The 22,216-nt window shown below is 35.0% G+C and overlaps 1 protein-coding gene across 6 annotated transcripts in view; it reads left to right on the top strand.

Moving 5' to 3' along the window:
* Nucleotides 1-22,216, top strand: part of CFAP44 (cilia and flagella associated protein 44) — a 121,816-nt gene that overhangs the window by 63,413 nt on the left and 36,187 nt on the right. For 5 of the 6 annotated variants that reach the window (XM_059921136.1, XM_059921131.1, XM_059921133.1 and 2 more), the window contains 6 exons: nt 314-584; nt 6,058-6,113; nt 6,280-6,442; nt 7,944-8,074; nt 11,209-11,405; nt 13,981-14,155. In XM_059921136.1, the coding sequence (XP_059777119.1) occupies nt 314-584; nt 6,058-6,113; nt 6,280-6,442; nt 7,944-8,074; nt 11,209-11,405; nt 13,981-14,155 (993 nt within the window). Of the gene's footprint in view, nt 1-313; nt 585-6,057; nt 6,114-6,279; nt 6,443-7,943; nt 8,075-11,208; nt 11,406-13,980; nt 14,156-22,216 lie in introns of those variants that run through there. The other variant, XM_059921137.1, reaches the window with a different exon arrangement.

Below are 22,216 nucleotides of genomic sequence, written 5' to 3' on the forward strand. Positions count from 1 at the left end.
TGATTCTGGAAAGATCACTAATTGAATCATTAGTCCTTTAATAATTAAGAATTAAGCATATATGCTGGTCATTCTTTTGAAGACCGAATATAATAGCTCCAAATTTCAAATTGTCTTTTTCTCTTTCTACTCTTTTGTATTAGTTTGCTAGAGCTGCCATAGTTTGTTAGGGCTTCAGCATATGAATTTTGTGGGGACACAATTTACTCCATAACATCTTTGCTTTTAAAACTTTAGTCATTTGTCAATTAATTTAAAATTAAACATTTTCAGATTAATTTGAAGAACGATTTACTTTCCTTTTGTTTCATAGCATTAACCAAGAAATGATGTTTTGTGGAATGCAAAATGGAGCAATTCGAGTCTATATCCTAAATAAGAATGATCCTTCATTGACCACTATGGAGGACTACTGGCACTTCAGTATGCATGACAATAATTATGGATGCATTAAAGCCATCTCCACTAGCTTTGATGACCGTTTCTTGGTGACTACTGGAGCAGACAGTAATATCTTTGTTTTCAACATTTTTTCTGAATTTGAGTTAAAGAAAGTCATGAAAGCCAAAGTGCCATCTCCCAGGGTATGTAACTGACTAATAATAATAACTTTATTTTAATATTGTGATGTTAAAATGCTCATATTCTTTAAAAATGAAACTATTTAGACACAAATACCTTGCAGTCTAATCTTCCTACCAGTATTATAATTTTGCCTTTCTGGTGCCTCTGTTATCAAATATTAAAGATGTTGAATTCACCTTATTACTAAAGGTGTAGAAGTCCCCTCTATTAAAAAGGCTGTCAATTTTTCTGTCTCCACCACTTTCACAAAGTTTTTGTTTTCAAGATGCCCAACATTTTTCAGATATATTTTGCTTTCTATTTATTCATTTGCTTATTGAGGAGGCATATGTGGGATGTATACCATAATTTGTACCTTTGAAAGGGGTTGTAAAAATATTATCTTTAGTATTAGAATATGAGAGTGTCATCAAAGATTCAGATAAATTATTGTATTCTTAAACAGAATACATTATTGGCTTTGTAATGAAGATTGAGGGTTTGAATCCTCAAATTATATCCCTTTGTCCTATCACAAGACCTAAATTTTCTATTATCAAAATGGTTCCTTTGGAGAGAAGAGCTAACACCTATCCTTCTCAAACTCTTCCAAAAAATTGCAGAGGGAGGAACACTCCCAAACTCGTTCAAAAAGGCCACCATCATCCTGATACCAAAACCAGACAAGGTATCACAAAAAAGAAAATTACAGACCAGTATCACTGATGAACATAGATGCAAAAATCCTCAACAAAATACTAGCAAACAGAATCCAACAACACATTAAAGTATCAAGATCAAGTGGGATTTATCCCAGGAATGCAAGGATTCTTCAATATATGCAAATCAATCAATGTTAATACATCATGTTAACAAATTAAAGAATAAAAACCATATGATCATCTCAATAGATGCAGAAAAAGCTTTTGACAAAATTCAGCACCTATTTATGATAAAAACTCTCCAGAAAGTGGGCACAGAGGGAACCTACCTCAACATAAAAAGGCCATATATGATAAACCCACAGCAAACATCATTCTATATGGTGAAAAACTGAAAGCATTTCCTCTAAGATCAGGAATAAGGCAAGGATGTCCACTCTCACCACTCTTATTCAACATAGTTTTGGAAATCCTAGCCAAGGCCATCAGAGAAGAAAAAGAAATAAAAGTAATACAAATTGGAAAAGAAGTAAAACTGTCACTGTTTGTAGATGACATGATACTATACATAGAAAATCCTAAAGACAGCACCAGAAGACTACTAGAGCTAATCAGTGAATTTGGTAAAGGTGCAGGATACAAAATTCACAGAAATCTCTCACATTCCTATACACTAACAGTGAAAGATAAGAAAGAGAAATTAAGGAAGCAATCCCATTTACTATCGCAACAGAAAGAATAAAATACCTAGGAATAAACCTACCTAAGGAGGCAAAAGACTTGTACTCAGAGAACTATAAAACACTAATGAAAGAAATCAAAGATGATACAAACAGATGGAGAAATATACCATGTTCTTGGCTTGGAAGAATCAACATTGTGAAAATGACTATACTACCCAAAGCACTCTACAGATTCAGTGCAATCTCTATCAAATTACCAATGGCATTCTTCATAGAATTAGAACAAAAAATTTTACAATTTGTGTGGAAATACAAGACCCCAAATAGCCAAAGCAATCTTGAGAAAGTAAAATGGAGCTGGAGGAATCAGGCTCCCTGACTTCAGACTATACTACAAAGCTACAGTAATCAAGACAGTATGGTACTGGCACAAAAACAGAAATATAGATCAATGGTACAGGATAGAAAGCCCAGAGATAAACCCAAACACCTATGGTCACCTAATCTATGACAAAGGAGGCAAGAATATACAATGGAGAAAAGACAGCCTCTTCAATTAGTGGTGCTGGGAAAACTAGATAGCTCCATGTAAAAGAATGAAATTAGAACACTCCCTAACACCATACACAAAAATAAACTCAAAATGGATTAAAGACCTAAATTTAAGACTGGACATTATAAAGCTCTTAGAGGAAAACAGAGAAAACACTCTCTGACATAAACCATAGCAAGATCTTTTTGAACCCACCTCTTAAAGTAATGAAAATAAAAACAAAAATGAACAACTGGGACCTAATTAAACTTAAAAGCTTTTGCACAGCAAAGGAAACCATAAACAAGACTAAAAGACAGCTCTCAGAATGGGAGAAAATATTTGCAAATGAAGCAACAGACAAAGGATTAATCTCCAAAATATACAAACAGCTCATGGAGCTCAATATCAAAAAAAAAAAAAAACCAATCAAAAAACAGGCAGAAGACCTAAATAGACATTTCTCCAAAGAAGATATAGAGATGGCCAACAAACACATGAAAAGCTGCTCAACATCACTAATTATTAGAGAAATGCAAATCAAAACTACAATGAGGTATCACCTCACACCAGTCAGAATGGCCATTGTCAAACAATCTACAAACAAGAAATGCTGGAGAGGGTGTGGAGAAAAGGGAACCCTCTTGCACTGTTGGTGGGAATGTAAATTGATACAGTCACTATGGAGAAAAGTATGGATGGTCCTTAAAAAAGTAAAAATAGAACTACCATATGACCCAGCAATGCCACTACTGGACATATACCCTGAGAAAAACATAATTCAAAAGAACACATGTACCCCAATTTCATTGTAACACTATTGACAATAGCCAGAACATGGAAACAACCTAAATGTCCAACAACAGATAAATGGATAAAGAAGATGTGGTACATATATACAATGGAATATTACTCAGCCATAAAAAGGAATGAAACTGGGTCATTTGTAGAGATGTGGATGGACCTAGAGTCTGTCATACAGAGTGAAGGAAGTCAGAGAAAAGCAAATATCGTATATTAATGCATGTATGTGGAATCTAGAAAAATGGTACAGATGAACCTATTTCCAGGGCAGGAATAGAGAGAAGGATGTAGAGAACAGACATGTGCACACAGTGGGGGAAGGGGAGGGTGGGATGAAATGGGAGGTTAGGATTGACATATATACGCTACCATGTGTAAAATAGATAGCTAGTGGGAACCTGCTGTATAGTACAGGGAGGTCAGCTCCATGCTCTGTAATGACCTAGATGGGTGGGATGGGGGGGAGGGTGGGAGGGAGGTCCAAGAGGGAGGGAATATATGTATACATGTAGCTGATTTACTTTGTTGTACAGCAGAAACTAACACAACATTGTAAAACAATTATACTCCAATTAAAAAAAAGAAAAAATAATGGTTCCTTTGGAAAAAATGACTAATAATTGTTAGAATTGCTTCTAAAGAATAAGGCATTGTATTAGACCAAAGTTAAAATTCCTGTGAACACATTGGCTTCCTGTTTAACAGGTAGCCTGCTTCAAAAGAATATGCAAAGAATGTAGGGAAGATTTGAGCAGGTAAATTTTCATTTCTATTAATAGCAGCAAAATTTGGAGAATGAACTGTTGTCTAATGAGGTCAAGCTAAGGAAGAGGAATTTTCCAGAAGGGAAAGTGTATGAACAAGAAGAAAATCTTTATCTTTCTACTTAGTGCCAACTCTCTATGGAAACCCATATGGGATAGAAAAAATTCATTCCACATTTGTATAATGGTCTCCTTTTATTTATGACTGCAATCAATATTTCTTAAGTCACTGAAGCAGCCTCTGTTTTTTAGAAGGCAAAATCAGAAAGAATTGAATAAACAAAATAAAAAACTAAGCTCTGCATAGGCCTGAGGTTCTTACCGTATTTTAGAATCACAGGGGAGCTCTTAAAAGTATAGATGCCTGAGCAGTTTAATCAGAATCTCAGAAAGTGAGGCCCAGGCAACAGTACAGATCTTCTTCAACTTAAGATACGATGGGATTGTGCCCTGATAAACCCATCAGAAGTTGAAAATACCATAAGTTGAAAATGCATTTAATACACCTAACCTACCAAGCACCACAGCTTAGCCTAGCCTACCTTAAACATGCTCAGAATACTTGCATTAGCCTACAGTTGGGCAAAATCATCTACCACAAAGCCTGTTTTATAATAAAGTGTTGACTATCTCATAATTTGTTGAATACTGTACTGAAAGTGAGAAACAGAATGGTTGTGTGGGTACCAGTTGTTGACCCTCACAATCATGTGGCTGCAGCAGCTGCCCAGCATCAAGAGAGAGGATCTACCACATGTCCCTAGCCAGGAAAAGGTCAAAATTCCAAACCTGAAGTATGCTTTCTACCGAACGCAAAGTCGTCAAGTTGACCGTTGTAAGTAAGGGACCATCTGTATTTTATAAAACTCCCCCCTCCCCCCAGCCCCCGTGGTTGTAGAGTGCAGTCAGGATTGAGAACAATTGGCAGGTGTTTTGGAACTCTTTGGGAGCATCTTTGTTTAATTCAAATTTATTGTAAACAGCTGAGGTCAAGAGATAGTTGGCTGATATCAGTATCAAATCCTGGAAATCGTAACTGATATTGGAGAAGCAAGGGGCTTAACTCTGAGCAATAAAAGAATAGAGTTCAGTCAAGTTGTGTCCAAAGTGATTAATAGTAACTAAAATGTATTAGCCATCACTTGTCTCTTACATTGGTCATGTTTTATGACTTCACTTTGTGAAAGTCATAAACCTTGTCTTACATAAATGTAGATTTATATTTTATGTGTATAAAGACTAGTACTGTAATAAAACAACTTGATCAAAAGAGAATCTTTATTTCTTTACAACAAATGATAGCAAAACAGAGACCTATGTGCTATGAAGAGAATAGAAAATAAGTTCAGTTTTACTTAAGAACTGGTTAGCTAGCAAACTAGGACTTTTTGTTTCATTCACTGGGTTATAAATCCTCTTCTTTAACAGCCTAAGACATTCTTCAGCACAGCACCTGAATAAACAAAGTACTTCTAAGTGATTTACTTCATAGTACTTCTTAATTTAAACTGATTTCCCTTCTAAAGGGAGAGTCATATTTCTGATTTCATATCTTTCTAAGGAGAGGGATTATGTTATTCTGTGTATTTCTCACTGAATATCTTTGATAAGATCAAGTGAAACACTTAAAATTAAAAAAATATACATAAACTTTTTCCTTGTATACACATGAGGTATTGTGGTGGGAATCAAAGCATGTATGAAAGGAATATGCTTTTTAAAAAAAGTACTTTAAAATAAATGACCTAGAGGATTTTTTTTCGGTGTATTTTTTGTTAGTAACACATGAATATTACTAATTCGTATTTTGGAGGGGAATATGATGATATTAACATTTTGCATACATGTGATTTTCTTTTTCTACATACCTCTTTAAATGAAGTAGAAACAAATAAGGTTTTTTCCCTAGTTTATTTTTTGTGACAATACTTTCCAGGCTTACAGTTGTTAGAAATTATCAGAGAAAACCCCTCAATTTACTGCTTATTAGATATTTTAAGGTAAATATGCAATTTAAAGGAGCTAAGCTTTTACTCCTTTTCCTACAGTTTGGAATAGAAACAGAGCCAATTCCAGAAGATATTGAAGATCCTAAAGCCTACAGGTATGGGAATTTTTGATCAATACCTAATAGGACTGGGCTTTTGCAAAACACACCAACATTTTACCAAAGCTGACCAAGTTAAATGAATTTCCAAATTATTAAATACTAATTTTCTCTGCTGTTTCTCTATCTTTAACCTGTTACCTTTTAAAATTTCTGTTTTCAGTATTGAGAATGCCAGAAGAAAAAGAGAACATGACAAGTTAATGAAAGAAGGGGAAGAAATCAAGGCTGAGAAGAGAGAACGAATTGAAGCTTTAAGGAATCAGTTACAGAAACTACTACAGATGAATGAAGAATTACCAAAACATATGCAGTTTAAACGGACAGTAAGCCTAAAATAAATTTGATTTTAATTTTAACATATGCTATTTCTGAATTGAGGCTGCTATTTTGCCAACAAGTAGGAACACTTAAAACCGTCTTTAAATTTCCCTTGTCTGGTCGGTCAGTGTGTTGGCAGCAACTAAACTACTGTAGAACTTGTCATGCAACTTGGTTTGGATGTAGATGAGCCTCTTTACACACAGTTTACTTCTGGATTTAGCTACTTCACATATTTTTGGTAATAAGATATACGTTTGAATCTGGTTATCAATCCTTACCATACTTAGCCAAGATATCTAACTGTTGGCTAGGTACATACTATATAATTTGATTCTCTGTGGTTCCTTTTCCATAATTCATCAACTCTATTGAAAAGATAGTACCTGGTTCATCCACAAAGTTTCTAAAAGATGACTTAGTGTAGTTGTAGCTATGGGGACAATCACCAAATTGTTTAAGCTAATATTGTATTAAATTTTTTTCTTCTGTGACTTGTTGCAAAGCCCCATCTACCTCCTAGTGATAACTTTTTTCCTCATTTTTTTTTACATTATCTTAAATGGAATTACTGTCAAGAGCTTAATCAAATAAAAGCTCAGAATTTATTATCCTGACTATACCCATGGGTTACCCAGTCCTATAATTCCAGAAGCACTTAGCCAATTTCATATTAAAAAAAAAAAAAAAACTGTGGTGAAGTCATAATGATTAACTCATTATATTGGTTAAAAGACCGACTTATAATGGTTAAAAGATGTTTGTTATTTTACTAAGAAAAGTGTTGATACTTGCAGAATATGGGTACATAACTCAAAATAAAGAACTGAGGTAAGTTCTGTGGCTAAGCATTTTACATATACCATTATTTAAAGCACCAACACACCTGGAAAGAATAATTACTTTCAATTCAGTGTGAATGAAGGCCCTGATATTTTTCCAGGAGTGAAGGAAAGAAACACGAGGCCCCTAAGTATCCTTATGGGGAAAATAGCCCCTTTGGTGAAAGATATTCAACCAGAACTTGGTTATATCAGGAAGACACCAAAGACATTACTGTCTTTCCTAGGTGGGCATCACATGGGAGGGAAGGTTCAGCTAATGATCAAGTGCCATGAACTTTTACCCCATGCCCAGCTGGTTATGTAATAGTAGTTATTCTGGGGTGGAGAGAGTTCCTCTTTTTTTTTTTTTTTTTTAAACTGTGTAAACTCTCCAAATATTCTGTTAGCATTCATTGTTTTTATTGTGGGAAAAATCTTTTAATATGTAACTGTATTTTCATCATTGTTAATTATTTCTGGGAACTTTTCTCCATATTTTGTGACAGTAAAATCAAAAGTATGTTGCTTTTTTCTAGAATGAGAGTTTATGATACTTAGACAGTTATGATGTGGCATAAAATTGAGGACAAACCTTAAAAATCTGTATTTATGTATGAAATAGGATTGATAAAGTCCATTGATAAAAGTACCCATTTTGATGAACAAATCTACCTATCTGCAGGATTTTGATCTAGATTCCAAAATTCGTGCTGAGATTGACAGGAAAACAGCTAATAAAATTCAACGAGTGGAAAAGGAATTAGCTTGGGAAAAAGAGAAACACCAACTTGGCCTAATGAAGCTACAGAATAGGTAGGATCCATATTTCCTGCAAGTTAAGATGTTTGAGAGCACATATTTGAAGAAAGTAGTTTCCAGTGGCTTTATTGAAGTGGTCAGATAAGAGGTCTCCTGAAGTGCCTACTAACTCCTAAAATCTCAAGGAATCCTCTTGTCACTGCTACTGATATCCTGAACTCACTCCTTCCTAGTTTAAGTCTGCGAAATTTTTTGCAAACCAAATTATGTCATACATATTTACTTTCTGTTTTTAACAAGCTATTTATTTTATAACTAATTAACACATGAGCATGTATATATTAGAAAATCAAAAATAAAATAGAGCCAAGGGGGCTTCCCTGGTGGCACAGTGGTTAAGAATCCACCTGCCAATGCAAGGGACACGGGTTCGAGCCCTGGTCCGGGAAGATTGCACATGCCACGGAGCAACTAAGCCTGTGGGCCACAACTACTGAACCTGCACTCTAGAGCTCACGAGCCACAACTGAGCCCGCGTGCCTCGTGCCGGTGCTCTGCAAAAAGAGAAGCCACCGCAATGAGAAGACTGTGCACCGCAGCGAAGAGTAGCTCCCGCTCGCCACAACTGGAGAAAGCCCAAGCACAGCAATGAAGACCCAACGCAGCCAAAAAAAGAAATAAACATTTTTAAAAATTTTTTAAAAAAAAGAACTTTTATAACACTCCAGAAATTTCCCTCGTGGCCTCCTCCCGATAAATATTTACTCTCCAAAGATGAATGTTTATCACCATAGAGTAGTTGTGTCTGTGAACTTCATATACATGGAAAGCTGCAGTATGAATGCTTTTGTATCTGGCTTCTTTATTCAGTATCATGCCTAAGATTACCCATGTTGATGCAGGTAGCAGTACTTCATTCATTTTCATTGCTTTGTAATATTCTATTAAATGGTTATACCACAATTTATTAATCCATTTAACTGCTGATATTTGAGTTGTTCCTATTTTTTGGCTTCGATGAATAATGCTGACATTCTTGTGCATGTCTTTTGGTGGACATAAGCACTTATTTCTGTTTGCTATATAATCAGGAGTGGAACTGCTAGACCATAGGTTCTAAGCATGTTTAGCTTTATTAGACACTGACAAACAGTTCTCCAAAATGGCTCAATTTATTTATACTCTGATCATCAATGTATGAGAATTCCAATTGATTCCCATTGTATTCATTTTCTAGGGCTTCCATAACAAAGTACCACAGACAGGCTGGCTTACAATAACAGACATTTATTGTCTGATAATCCTGGAGAGCAGAAGTCCAAAATCGATGTGTTGACTAAATTGGTTTCTTTTGAGAGCTGGGAGGGAGAATCTGTTCCATGCCTTTTTCTGAGCTTCTGGTGGCTTGGCCAGCAATCTTTGGTGTTTCTTAGCTTGTAGATGCATCACTCTAAATCTTCTGTCTTCACATGGTGTTCTCTCTGTGTCCCTTCGTATAATATTGCCTCTGTGCTTGTCCAAATTTTCTCCTTTTATAAGGACATCAGTCATGTTGGATTAGGATCCACCTTGATGATCTCATTTTAACTTGATTACCTCTGTTAAGAACTTATTTCCAGATAAGGCCATATTCTGAGGTACCTGGGGAATTAGGACTTCATATTCTTTTTGGGGGACACAATTCAACCCATAACACTCATGCTTGCCATCACTGGGTATTGTCAGCTCTTTAAATTTCAGCTATTCTGGAGCAGTGTCTCAGTGTGATTTAAATTGGCATTTTCCAGATGAGTGACAATTTTCAGTCCCTTTTCCTATATTTATTGGTTATTTTTATATTCTCTTTTGTTAGGTGTTTGCTCAAGTCTTTTGTTCATTTAAAAATTGGGTTGTGGGAGTTATATATTCTGGATGAGTCTCGTTATACACATGACACATGTATATATGACATATCTATGTGTGTGTATGCATGCATGTAAACTATCTTGCTCTACTCTGTGGCTTGTCTTTTCATCCTCATTATAGTGTCTTTTTGAACAGAAGTTTTTAATTTTAATAAAGTTTAGTTTATCAGTGTTTTCCTTTGCAATTTATCAATATTTTCACTAACTTTTTATGGTTAGTGCTTTTATGTTGTAGTTAAGGAATCTTTGCCTATTCCCAATTCATGAAATAATTCTCCGTTTTCTTCTAGAAGCTCTACTGTTTTGCCATTATCTATCTTGGGTAATTTTTGTGGGTGGTGTAAGATAGAGATCAAGTGTCTTTTGTTTCTATATGGATATCCAATTGGCCCACTGTCATTCGCTGAAAAGACCATCCTTACTAGATTGTAGTGATGCTTTTGTCAAAAATCAGGTAACCACATATATGTGGGTCTGTTTCTAAACTCTTCATTTTATTCCATTGACCTGTTTTTTGTGCTAGTGTCACAAGACCTTAATTATTCTTGACATCTGATATTATGAACCCTCTGGATTGTTCTTCACCTTCAATATTGCTTAGGTCCTTTGCACAGAATAAGTTTGTCAACTTTCACAACAAAACCTAGGATTTTGATTGGAATTACATTGAATCTATAAATCAACTTAGACATAAAAGGATGAAATAATTGTGAACCAGCAAAAAATAACAACAATTAAATTGATGAAGAACTTTTAAAAGATAGATGTCTGTGAGCTATAAGAGAAAGTTGAACTGGAGAGTAGTACAGATTCCTGAGCTTAATGTTTTTTATAGAGACAAATAGGGTAATATGTACATACATGTATCACCACCTGCTATCTATCATATATGTAATATATGAAATATAATATTATATATAATAAATGAGATAATAGGAAGATGAATTACATTTCCTCAGAGTTTGATATGATCCATTTACCTTTAAACTGCAGTCTGTCTGAAAAATTTTGACTCTTCATACTATCAAAACAATGGTATTATACTGTTTATAATGAGATGTTTAGTATTTTCATTAAGAAGAAAATTCTACTTGCTCTTTAATCAAGTCCTATTCAACTTCCACTACATCCTTGTTGGGTTGGTATATGCATGGTTGAATTTTGGATCCAGTGTGATATAATGGTATTATTTATCAGCATAGTACATTGTGAGCTTATTTTATTATGTAATAATCATGCAGCGTGATTAAAATGGTGATGATTGCAAATACTTTTTTCCTTCAGATTTCGTGATTCATTGGAAAGCGATACTATTGTGGTTCATGCCATACAAAGTGATCACAAGATATCCTCCTATAGGCTTGTGAAGCCCTCTAAATACTCCAAATCCAAACGGCCAAGTCAATCAGAGAGAAGAGTGAGCAAATTTGAGAGGTTTGAAAAAGAAGGAACTGGAAGAAAGGACAGTCAGAGAGATACAGGTAACCTAAATGACAAGAAGGCTTTTAAATCCCTATTTATTAAAATTTCAAGGTTGAATTATCTTTTGTGAGCAGAACCTTTGACTCCCAGTCATGTGACTGAGAGTGGATGAGAGCACCTGGTGCTGTGGATTTCTTACTTCCCATGTCCAACTGTTCTTAAATCTAGGATTTCCCCAGATGCTAGTTTTCCTAGGCAGTGTTTGTTCCCAGATTCCTGGGCCCCATCTCAGAGGGTAGGGCTAGAACACAGCATTTCACACTCTTTTCCAAGAGCGTATGCTTTAAACAGAGTGATGAGCTGAGAATACAGATGTGAAAATAGTGCCTCTAATCCCTGCGCCCTGCCTCTTGTGACTGCCTGCAGGGTGACTGCAGGTGAGTAGGAGGAAGACAGGAATTCTGGGAATGGCTTGCAGAACCCAGTCAAGGATAAAGGTCACTGTAGCCTGGCCAGATCTAGACTAGTGCCCATGATACAGTACTGACCTTAATACTGGTCCACTTTCTTCATTGAGAAACCTTTAATGGCTTCTTTCTGCCTCTAGGATAAAATCTGAAACGATTATCCCCATATTTAATCCTTCCACAATATCCCTAATTTATTTCCAATAGCGCATTCTCATACTACTTGATTGGCACGTTGAGCTTATTGTCCTGTTTGCTGCTTCCTAATTATGTCTGAAACTTCCACATCCAGGTTCCTGATGGAGTGACTAATTCACTCCTCTCCTCTCTGAATTCTCCCCGGTCCTTGGGGATCCAGATCAAATTATACTTTTATTTTTTTAATTGAAGTATAGTTGATTTACAATGTTGTGTTAGTTTCAGGTGTACAGCACAGTGATTGTTATATTTATATTCTTTATCAGATTCTTTTCCCTTATTGGTTATTATAAAATATTGAGTATAGTTCCCTGTGCTATACAGTAGGACTTTGTTGGTTATCTATTTTATATATACAAATTACACTTTTACTATAAAGCCTTTCTGTGGCCACCCAGGCCACATTAAACTCTTATTTTTCCATGGTGCCATATATTTGAAATATGAAATGAAATGGTAGCTTATAACTATATGACCATCCATATTATTTAAATTTTTTCATGTATATCCAAAGTATATCTCTATGCAACTTGAACATAAATAGAGTAATTCCCCCACTAGATACTTATAACTGATAAAATCAATTATTTTAATTAATTAATTGTTATAGAAGTATGATTGACCTACAAAACTGTTAGTTCTAGGCATGCAACATAGTGATTCCATATTTCTATACATTACAGCATGATCACCATGATAAGTTTAGTTATCATCTGTTACGATACAAAATTATTACTACATTATTGACTGTGTTACCTATGCTGTACATTTCATCCCCCGGCTCATTTATTTTGTAACTGGAAGTTTGTACCTCTTAATCTCCCTCACCTATTTCATCCCCCCGCCCCCTCCCCTCTGGCAACCAGCTGTTTGTTTTCTGTATCTATGAGTCTGTTTCTGTTTTGTTATGTTTGTTCATTTGTTTTGTTTTTTTAGATTCCACATATAAGAGAAATCATGCAGTATTTGTCTTTCTCTGACTGATTTCAGTCTAATACCCTCTAGGTCATCCATGTTGTCACAAATGGCAAGATTTTATTTTTTTATGGCTGAGTAATATTCCATTGTGTGTGTGTATAACATATATATGTATACCACATCTTCTTTATCTGTTCACCTATCGATGGACACTTAGATTGCTTCTGTATCTTGGCTATTGTAAATAATGCTGCAGTGAATATAGGGGCACATATATTTTTTGAATTAGTGGGGTTTTTTCCCCTTTGGAAAAATATCCAGAAGTGGAATTCCTGGGTCATATGGTAGTGCTATTTTTAATTTTTGAGGAACCCCCATACTGTTTTCTATAGTGGCTGCACAAATTTACATTCCTACCAACAGTGCACAAAGGTTTCCTTTTCTCTATCTCCTCACCAACACTTGTTATTTGTCATCTTTTTGATAACAGCAATTCTGACAGGTGTGAGGTGATATCTCATTGTGGTTTTGATTTGCATTTCCCTGATGACTAGTGATTGAGCATTTTTTCATGTGTCTGTGATAAAGCCCATAATTTTTAAATTCTAGATTTGTGTGTTTCTGACCAGTTTTTTGATTGGTCACAGACCACTGCAGTTGGTATATGTCACCTGAAATTATACATGTCAAATAGGACTCACTTGCTTTTCCCTTCCTCCATCATCATGTTACAGACACTCTTTCCCTGCTTCCCAATATCTGTCAGTGGTCTGTTATTCATTATCTTGTTCTCTAGTTGTTATCTCACCAACTTTTTAATAAGGTTCGGAGGAGCAAAAATTGTGATTTAGATCTCTTTATTTTGGTATTCTAAAATACTTATGGGATTTAATTCATGGTAGTTGCTTAATATATACTGCAGATTATAATATATATTACAGATTCATTATATTCTTGGATTTTTTTAAATGTGGCAGGTTAAAAACAATATTTGAAAGTTTTATTTTGATGTTTCAAAAAGATTGAAAAAAAATGTTGACTCTCTGTACAGGTGGGAGTATTAGTGTGCCAGAAGAATCAATCATAGAAAAAGGGAAGAAATTTCGGCCTAAAACCCTAAGTGAAATTATGGTGGAAAACCAAATTGAGAAAACAAGGAAACTTATATTAAAGGCTGAAAGGGCCCAACTGAAAATTCAGCAGCGAAAAAAAGAATGGGAGGACATGTAAGTTTTTTTACCTGAAATCTTTTGTTTGAATGAGTCTCAAAATATCTTTTAAAATCTTTACATTTATTGACATTGGTATTTAAATAAAGAACTAAAAGAAATAGAAACTGATAGAGATATTAAAGTCAGGTTAGGTGGATCTTTCAGGGTGGTGATACTGTGGTGGACCTTCAGTGACCCCTTGAGTTTCAGGTCTAGGAATTTCATTTTACTAATATATACAGTGATTTTTAAGAGTTAAGAAATTCTTTTCTATCCCAACATTAAGAAGATATTACTCCTGTACGTTCTTCTAACATCTTATAGTTTGAGTCTTCATCTTTAGGTCTCTAAAGGTACTTTCATTTAACAAGCACATCTTTTCATTTATTTGTTTTCCACCTTTATATCTTTGGTTAAATATCTCTTCATGTCTTTTGCTCATGTTCGGATAACAGTGTTTAACTTGTACTGTTGACTTTTGAGAGTTCTTTGTATATTCTAGACATGAGTACTGTGTTGGATATTTTATTTGCAAATATTTTCTCCTAGTCTGTGGCTTGTCTTTTTATTCCCTTAACAGGATCTTTTTCAGAGCAAAAGTTTTTAATTATGTTGAAGACAATTTATTGATTTTTTTTTCCCTATGAATCTTGTTTTTGGTATCAGGTCTAAGAACTCTGCCTAGCCATAGGTCCCAAAGATTTTCTCCTATTTTTCTTCTAAAGGTTTTATGGTTTTACATTTTACATTTAAGTCTGTGATCCATTTTGGTGTTCATTTTTGTGTAAGATGTGTAAAATGTGGGATTTAGATGTAATTTCATCTTTTTTTTTTTTTTTTTTGCCTGTGGATGACTAATTACTCTAACACCACTTGTTGAAATGGCTCTCTTTCCTCCATTGAATTGCTTTTGCACCTTTGTCAAAAATGATTTAGGCATGTTTGTGTGGGTCTATTTCTGGGTTCACTTTCTGTTCCATTGATCTATATGTCTATCCCTTTGCCAATACCATAGTGTCTTGATTACTGTAGCTATGTAATAAGTCTTGAAATTGGGTAAACTGATTCCTTTCATCTTATTCTTCTTTTTCAAAATTATTTTAGCCATTCTAGTTATTTTGCCTTTCCATATAAATCACATATTTACCCCCAAAAAATCTTGCTGAAATTCTTTAGGAATTATTTTAATCCTGTATATCAGTTTGGGGAGAATTGGCTTATTTATTATGTTGTCTTCTAATCCATGGACACGGTATGACTCTACATTTACTTAGATCTCCTTTAATTTCATCAGTGTTTTGTTGTTTTCAATATAAAAGTCCTATATATATCTTGTTAGATTTACACACAGATATTTCACTTTTGGGGTCAATTGTAAATGGTATTGTTTTTAATTTTGATACCTATGTGTTCATGGTATAGAAATAAAATTGTATTTTGCAGGTTTATCTGGTATTCTGTAACCTTGCTGAACTGTCATATTAGTTCTGAGAATATTTTTGTAGGTTCTGTGGGATTTTCTATGTAGACAATCATGTAATCTGTTAATAGAGACAGTTTTATTTCTTCTTATCCAATCTGTTTGCCTCTTCTTTTCTTTTCCTTTCCTACTGCACTGGCTAAGACTTCCAGTACCATGTTGAAATAGCATAGGGAGAGCTGGTGTCCACAACTTGTTCCTGATCTTAGGGGAGAAGCATTCAGTACTGATGGTGTAACTTTTCATTCTTTTATTTCAATCTGCTTATATAGCTACATTTGACTTTAGTGTCTTTTTGACAGCATATAGTTGGGTTATGTTTTTAAACCCACTCTGTCAATCTCAGTTCTTCACTGGGTGTATTTAGACCATTTACACTTAATGTAATTATCAATGCTTAGGGCTTATATCTGCTATTTTATATTTTGTTTTCTATTCTCTATTTTTCATTTTTCTTCTTTTTCTTGCTTTCCTGTGGTTACTTGAATATTTTAGAGTTCCAATACGATTAATCTGTAATGTTTTTGAGTGCATCACTTTGTGTAGCTTTTTAGTGTTTGCTCTAGGTATTACATTATGAATACATGACTAATCACAGTCTGCTAGTGTTGACATTTTATCAGCTTGACTGAAGTATGGAAACCTTACCTGCCTTTATGTCCCTTTACCCACCCTTCCTCATTTCCCTTGTTTGTAATATAATTGTATAAATATTTCTTCTATGTACATTTTAGAACCATATCAGACAGTTACAGTTTTTTCTTCAGTCGTCAAACATAAATTAGACAATAGTAGAAGAAAAGTGTATTTGCCCATTTTTTTACTATTAACATCATAATTTCTTCCTTCTTGAGGTTCCAAGATTCCTTCTATCATTTTATTTCTGTTCAGAGAGCTTCCTCTAGCCATTCTTTTAGAGTAGGTATGCTGGTAACAAATTCTCTTAGTTTTATTTGATCTAAGAATGGCTTGATTTCCCCTTTATTTCTGAAGAATATTCTTACTGTACATAGAATTCTGTGTTTATTGTTCTTTTTTTCAGAACGTGAAAAATTCCTGCTGGCCTCCATGGTTTCTTATGATCAATCTGCTGACATTCAAATTGTTTTCCCCATAAATATAAGGTGTTATTTTTCCCTTGCTGCTCTCAATATATTTTCTTTTAGTTTTCAGAAGTTTGATGTATCTTGGTATGTCTTTGAATTTTTTTTTTTTTTGTATTTATTAAACTTCTTGAATCTGTATACTGTGTCTCTCGCCAAATTTGGGAGGGTTTTCAGCCATTATTTCTTATAGTTATTTTGAAGACCTGTCCTTTTTTTCCTTTCCTTCTGAGACTCCAATGAGACAAATATTAGATCCCTGAGACACTGCTTTCTGTTGTTGTTGTTTGTTTGTTGTTGTTGTTTGTTTGTTTCTAGTATCTTTTCTTTCTGCTGTTCAGATTGGGTAATTTCTATTCTATCTTCAAGTTAATTGATTCTTTCCTCTGTCTCCTCCATTTTGATTTTGAGCCCATCTATTAAGTTTTTTTTTTTTTTTTTTTGGTTATTATGTTTTTCAGTTCTTTTAAAGATTCCGTTTGGTTCTTCGTTATCCTCCATTTATTTCTGAGACTTTCTATTTTTTCATTTGTTTCAAGCATCTTCCTAATGATTTTTTGAAGAACTTTATGATGGCTGCTTTGAAAACTTGTCAGATTATTCTAACATCTCTGTCATCTTGGGTTTGGTATCTGGTAATTGTCTTTTCTCATTCAAGTTGAGGTCATCCTGATTCTTGGTATGTCAGATTATTTTTTATTGAAATCTGGACATTTGGGGTATTATGAGACTCTGGATGTTATTTATACATTCTGTTTTAGCTGGCTTTCTCTGATTTCAGCAGGATAAGGAGGCGTGCCATCTTATTATGAGTATAGAAGTCCAGGTTACCCATTCTTCTCCAGTTGACACCTTAGGAAGGAAGGGGCTACTTGCTGGTCAAAAGTTGGTGTTCCAGATTCCACTAGGCTCTCACTAATACCACTTTGCTCTCCAGTTGACCTCCACTGTTACTGTGGAGCATGGTGAAAATCATTACTCTCCACTAGGGCTCCTCACACACAACTGCAGCAGGGAGGGGGAGGGGTAGATCACCTTGTTACTGCTAGGCAGGAGTGGAAGTCCAGATTCCCTTTGGGGTCTCCACTGACACTGTGGTAGGGAGGTTTGTTCCACACACTGATGATGAAATTCCTGGTTCCCAGGACTCACTTCCTCTAACACCACTCTGTTGGGGTTGTGTTGCCTTGTTAAAGCCTGTTGATGGAGGAAGTTTAGACTCCCCACTTGGCCTTTGCTGGCATGGGTGGAAGTAGCACCGCATTTTTTTTTTCTGTGGTATTGGCTGGAGTAGAGAGTTTAGTGTCTACAAGTTTTTTCTCTCGCCATTCTGTTCTTTTCTTGATGCTTTAGCTAGAGAGAGCAGGATTTTGTTGGGCCTTTGTTGTCTAAACACACTGGTGTTTCTGAGTTACTGTTTTCTTTCTTTTTTTTAATTGAAGCATAGTTGACTTACAATGTTGTGTTGATTTCTGCTGTATAGCAAAGTGATTCAGTTATACATATATACACATTCTTTTTATATTTTGAGACATTATGGTTTATCACAAGATATTGAATATAGTTCCCTGTGCTTATAAAGTAGGACCTCATTGTTTATCCATTCTATATATAATAGTTTGCATCTGCTAACCCCAAACTCCCTATCCATCCCTCCCCCATGTCCCCTCCCTTTTGACAACCACAAGTCTGTTCTCTATGTCTGTGAGTATGTTTCTGTTTCATAGATAGGTTCATTTGTGTCATATTCTAGATTCCACTTCTAAGGGATACCTTACGGTATTTGTCTTTCTCTTTCTGACTTAACTTCACTTAGTATGATAATCTCTAAGTCCACCCATGTTGCTGCAAATGGCATTATTTCATTCTTTCTATGGCTGAGTAGTATTCCGTTGTGTATGTGTACCACATCGTCTTTATCCATTAATCTGTCAGTGGACATTTAGGTTGTTTCCATGTCTTGGCTATTGTGAATGGTGCTGCTATGAACATAGAGGTGCATGTATCTTTTTGAATTATATTTTGTCCAAATATATGTCTAGGAGTGGGATTGACGGATCATATGACATGAGTTACTGTTTTCTTTAGCTCCAAGTCTGAGATATACAAGGCAAAAATAAAACCCAGAAAACTTGCCGTCATATACTTCCTTGGGTCCCAAGGTTTTTTGTGGCCTACCTCCTTTTCACCTTTCAGAATCTTCTTATATTTGTTTTATATATAATGTCCAGGGTTTTTATTTTCTGCTTGCTGGAAAAAATAGAAAAATGTGGCTCTATTCCATCTTCCTGGAAGTGGAACTCCTCTCAATTGATTTTTCTCATATTTATCTTTAATCTAATGATGTTGCTAAGCTTACTTGGTGTAGTAGCTTTTTTTTCAGATTCTTGACAGTAGTTTACAGTAGTACAGTCATCTGGTCTCATGGGAGATGAGCCTTATCTTTCAGCCTGGCCTGAGATCTTCATTGTCTCTTAGACCTTTGGGATTATCCCAGGCATCTTCTTTGTTCTTAATGGCCCCCAATGGCTGAGAGTGTGCCAAGATCCATTTCAATATGTGTATTTTTTCATTCACCAACGTGTGGGAATCATTCAGCTAGTTTCTGAACTTCTTTCAGAGGCAATTATACCGTGAATAGCTGTAGATTTGGTGTGTCTGTAGAAGATGGTAAGTTCAGGAGCCTCCTATGTCGGCATCTTGGACCAGAATCCCAAACCTGGTGTTGCCTTAGGAGAAGCTACTGAATTCTGCTTCTTCTATGAGCTTTACTTTAGACAGTAGTTACTCAATCATTTGTGAGCTGCTCCACCAAGCTCAGGCATCAGTGGAAATTTAACCTGTGGAGATTTCAAAAGCTTACTAGCTCTTTTTACTGTCTGGCTCACTCTGTCTTGCTCACTCTGCTTCCGTCTCCCTTTCTCTCTGTCACACACACATACCCTTCTTTGCATCAGTATCCCTGATGAACATAGATGCAAAAATCCTCAACAAATTTAGTAAACTGAATTCAAGAACATATTAAAAGGATAATATGACATGATCAAGTGGGATTTATTCTAGGGGTGCAAGGATGATTGGACATCCACAAATCAGTGTGACATATCACATTAACAAAAGATAAAAATCATATCATTTCAATAGCTGCAGAAAAAGCATTGACCAAGTTCAACGTCCATTCATAATAAAAACTCACAGCAAACTGGATATAGCAGGAACATAACTCAACATAACAAAGGCCATATATGACAAGCCCACAGCTAACATTATACTCAGTGGTGAAGAGCTGAAAGCTTTCCCTCTAAGGTCAGGAACAAGACAAGGATACTCACTATTGTTACTTCTATTCAACATAATGAAAGTTCTAGCCAGAGTAGTTAGGCAAGAAAAGAAATAAAAGGCATCCAAAGGAAGAAGTAAAGCCATCTCTGTTTGCAGATGTCATATTATATAAAGAAAATCTTAAAGACTCCACCAAAATACCATTAGAACTAATAAACAAATTCAATAAAGTTGCAGGATACAAAATCAAGACACAAAAATCGGTTGTGCTCCTATACACCAATTATGAACTATCAGAAAGAGAAATTAAGAAAGAAATCAAATTTACAACTGCATCAAAAAGAATAAAATACTAAAGAATAAATTTAACCAAGGAGGTAAAATATCTGTACACCAAAAAGTATAAGAACAGTGAGACAGAAATTAAAGAAGACACAAATAAATGGAAAGATATTCTGTGCTTATGGATTAGAAGGCATAGTATTGTTAAAATGTCCATAGCATCTAAAGCAACCTACAGATTCAGTGCAACCCCTATCAAAATGCCAATAGCATTTTCCACAGAAATGGAAAAAAATCCTAAATATTGTACAGAACAACCAAAGACCCCGAATAACCAAAGCAATCTTGAGAAAGAAGATCAAAGCTGGAGGTATCACACTCCCTGATTTCAAAACTATATTACAAAGCTGTAGCAATCAAAATAGTATGGTGTTGGCATAAGAAGAGATATATGGGCTAATAAAATAGAATAGAGAGCTCAGAAATAAACCCATGCATGTATGGTCAATTTATGACAAAGGAGCCAAGAATATGCAATGAGGAAAGGAGAGTCTCTTCAATAAATGGGGCTGGGAAAACTGGACCACTATCTCACACCATACAAAAAAATAAAATGGATTAAAGACTTGAACGTAAGACCTGAAACCATAAAACTCTAGAAAAAAAATAGGTGGTAAGCTCCATGATATCAGTCTTGCAATGATTTTTTTTGGATTTAACGTCGAAAACAAAGGCAATAAAAACAAAAAATAAATAACTGTACTACATTAAACTAAAAAGCTTCTGTACATCAAAGGAAACCATCAACAAAATGAAAAGGCAACTCAGAATGGGAGAAAATATTTGCAATCATATATCTGTTAAGGAGTTAATATCCAAAATGTATAAAGAACTTATACAACTCAATAGCAAATAAAATAAAATAAAAATGGATAGAGGAACTGAATAGACATTTTTCCAAAGAAGGCATACAGATGGCCAACAGGTATGTGAAAGTGTTCAGCATCACTAATCATCAGGGAAATGAGAATCAAACCCACAATGAGATAACATTTCACACCTGTTAGAATGTCTGTCATCAAAAGGACAAGAGATAACAAGTGTTGGTGAGGATGTGGAGAAAAGAGAATCCTTGTGCACTGTTGGTGGGAACATAAGTTGGCGTAGCCACTATGGAAAACCGGGGGGATTCCTCAAAAAATTAAAAATAGAACTACCATATAATCCAGCAATTCCACTCCTGGTTATATATACAAGGGAGATAAAGTCATTATCTCAAAGAGATATCTGTACCCCCATATTCATTGTATTTGTAATAGCCAAGACAGGAAAACAACCTAAATCTCCACTGATGGATGAATGGATTAAAACAAGTTGTGGCACATATATACTGTACAACAGAATATTATTCAGCTATAAAAAAAGAAAGCAGCCCTGCCATTTGTGACAACACAAATGGATCTTGAGGACATTATACTAAGTGAAACAAATTTGACAGAGAAAGATAAATACTATATGATCTCACTTGTATGTGGAATCTAAAAAAATCTGATCTTATTGAAACAGAACAGATTGGTGGTTGCTAGAGGCAAGGGGTGTTGGGGGTGGGATGGGAGAAACGGGTAAAAGTGGTCAAAAATACAAACTTGCAGTTATAAGATAAATAAGTTCTGGGAATGTAACATACTGCATGGTGACTATTAACAATACCGTTTTGTGTATTTGAGCTGAGAGAGTCAATCTTAAGAATTCTCAGCATAAGGAAAAAATTGTAACAGTGTGTGGTGATAGATGTTAACTAAATTTATTGTGGTAAATGTTTTGCAATATATACGCATATCAAATCATTATGTTGTGTACCTTAAACTAATACAATATTGTATGTCAATTACATCTCAATGAAACAGAAAAATAAAATAGACTTTTGAT

The sequence above is a fragment of the Balaenoptera ricei genome, chromosome 4 (assembly GCF_028023285.1).
Source record: "Balaenoptera ricei isolate mBalRic1 chromosome 4, mBalRic1.hap2, whole genome shotgun sequence".
NCBI classification, from domain to species: Eukaryota; Metazoa; Chordata; class Mammalia; order Artiodactyla; family Balaenopteridae; genus Balaenoptera; species Balaenoptera ricei.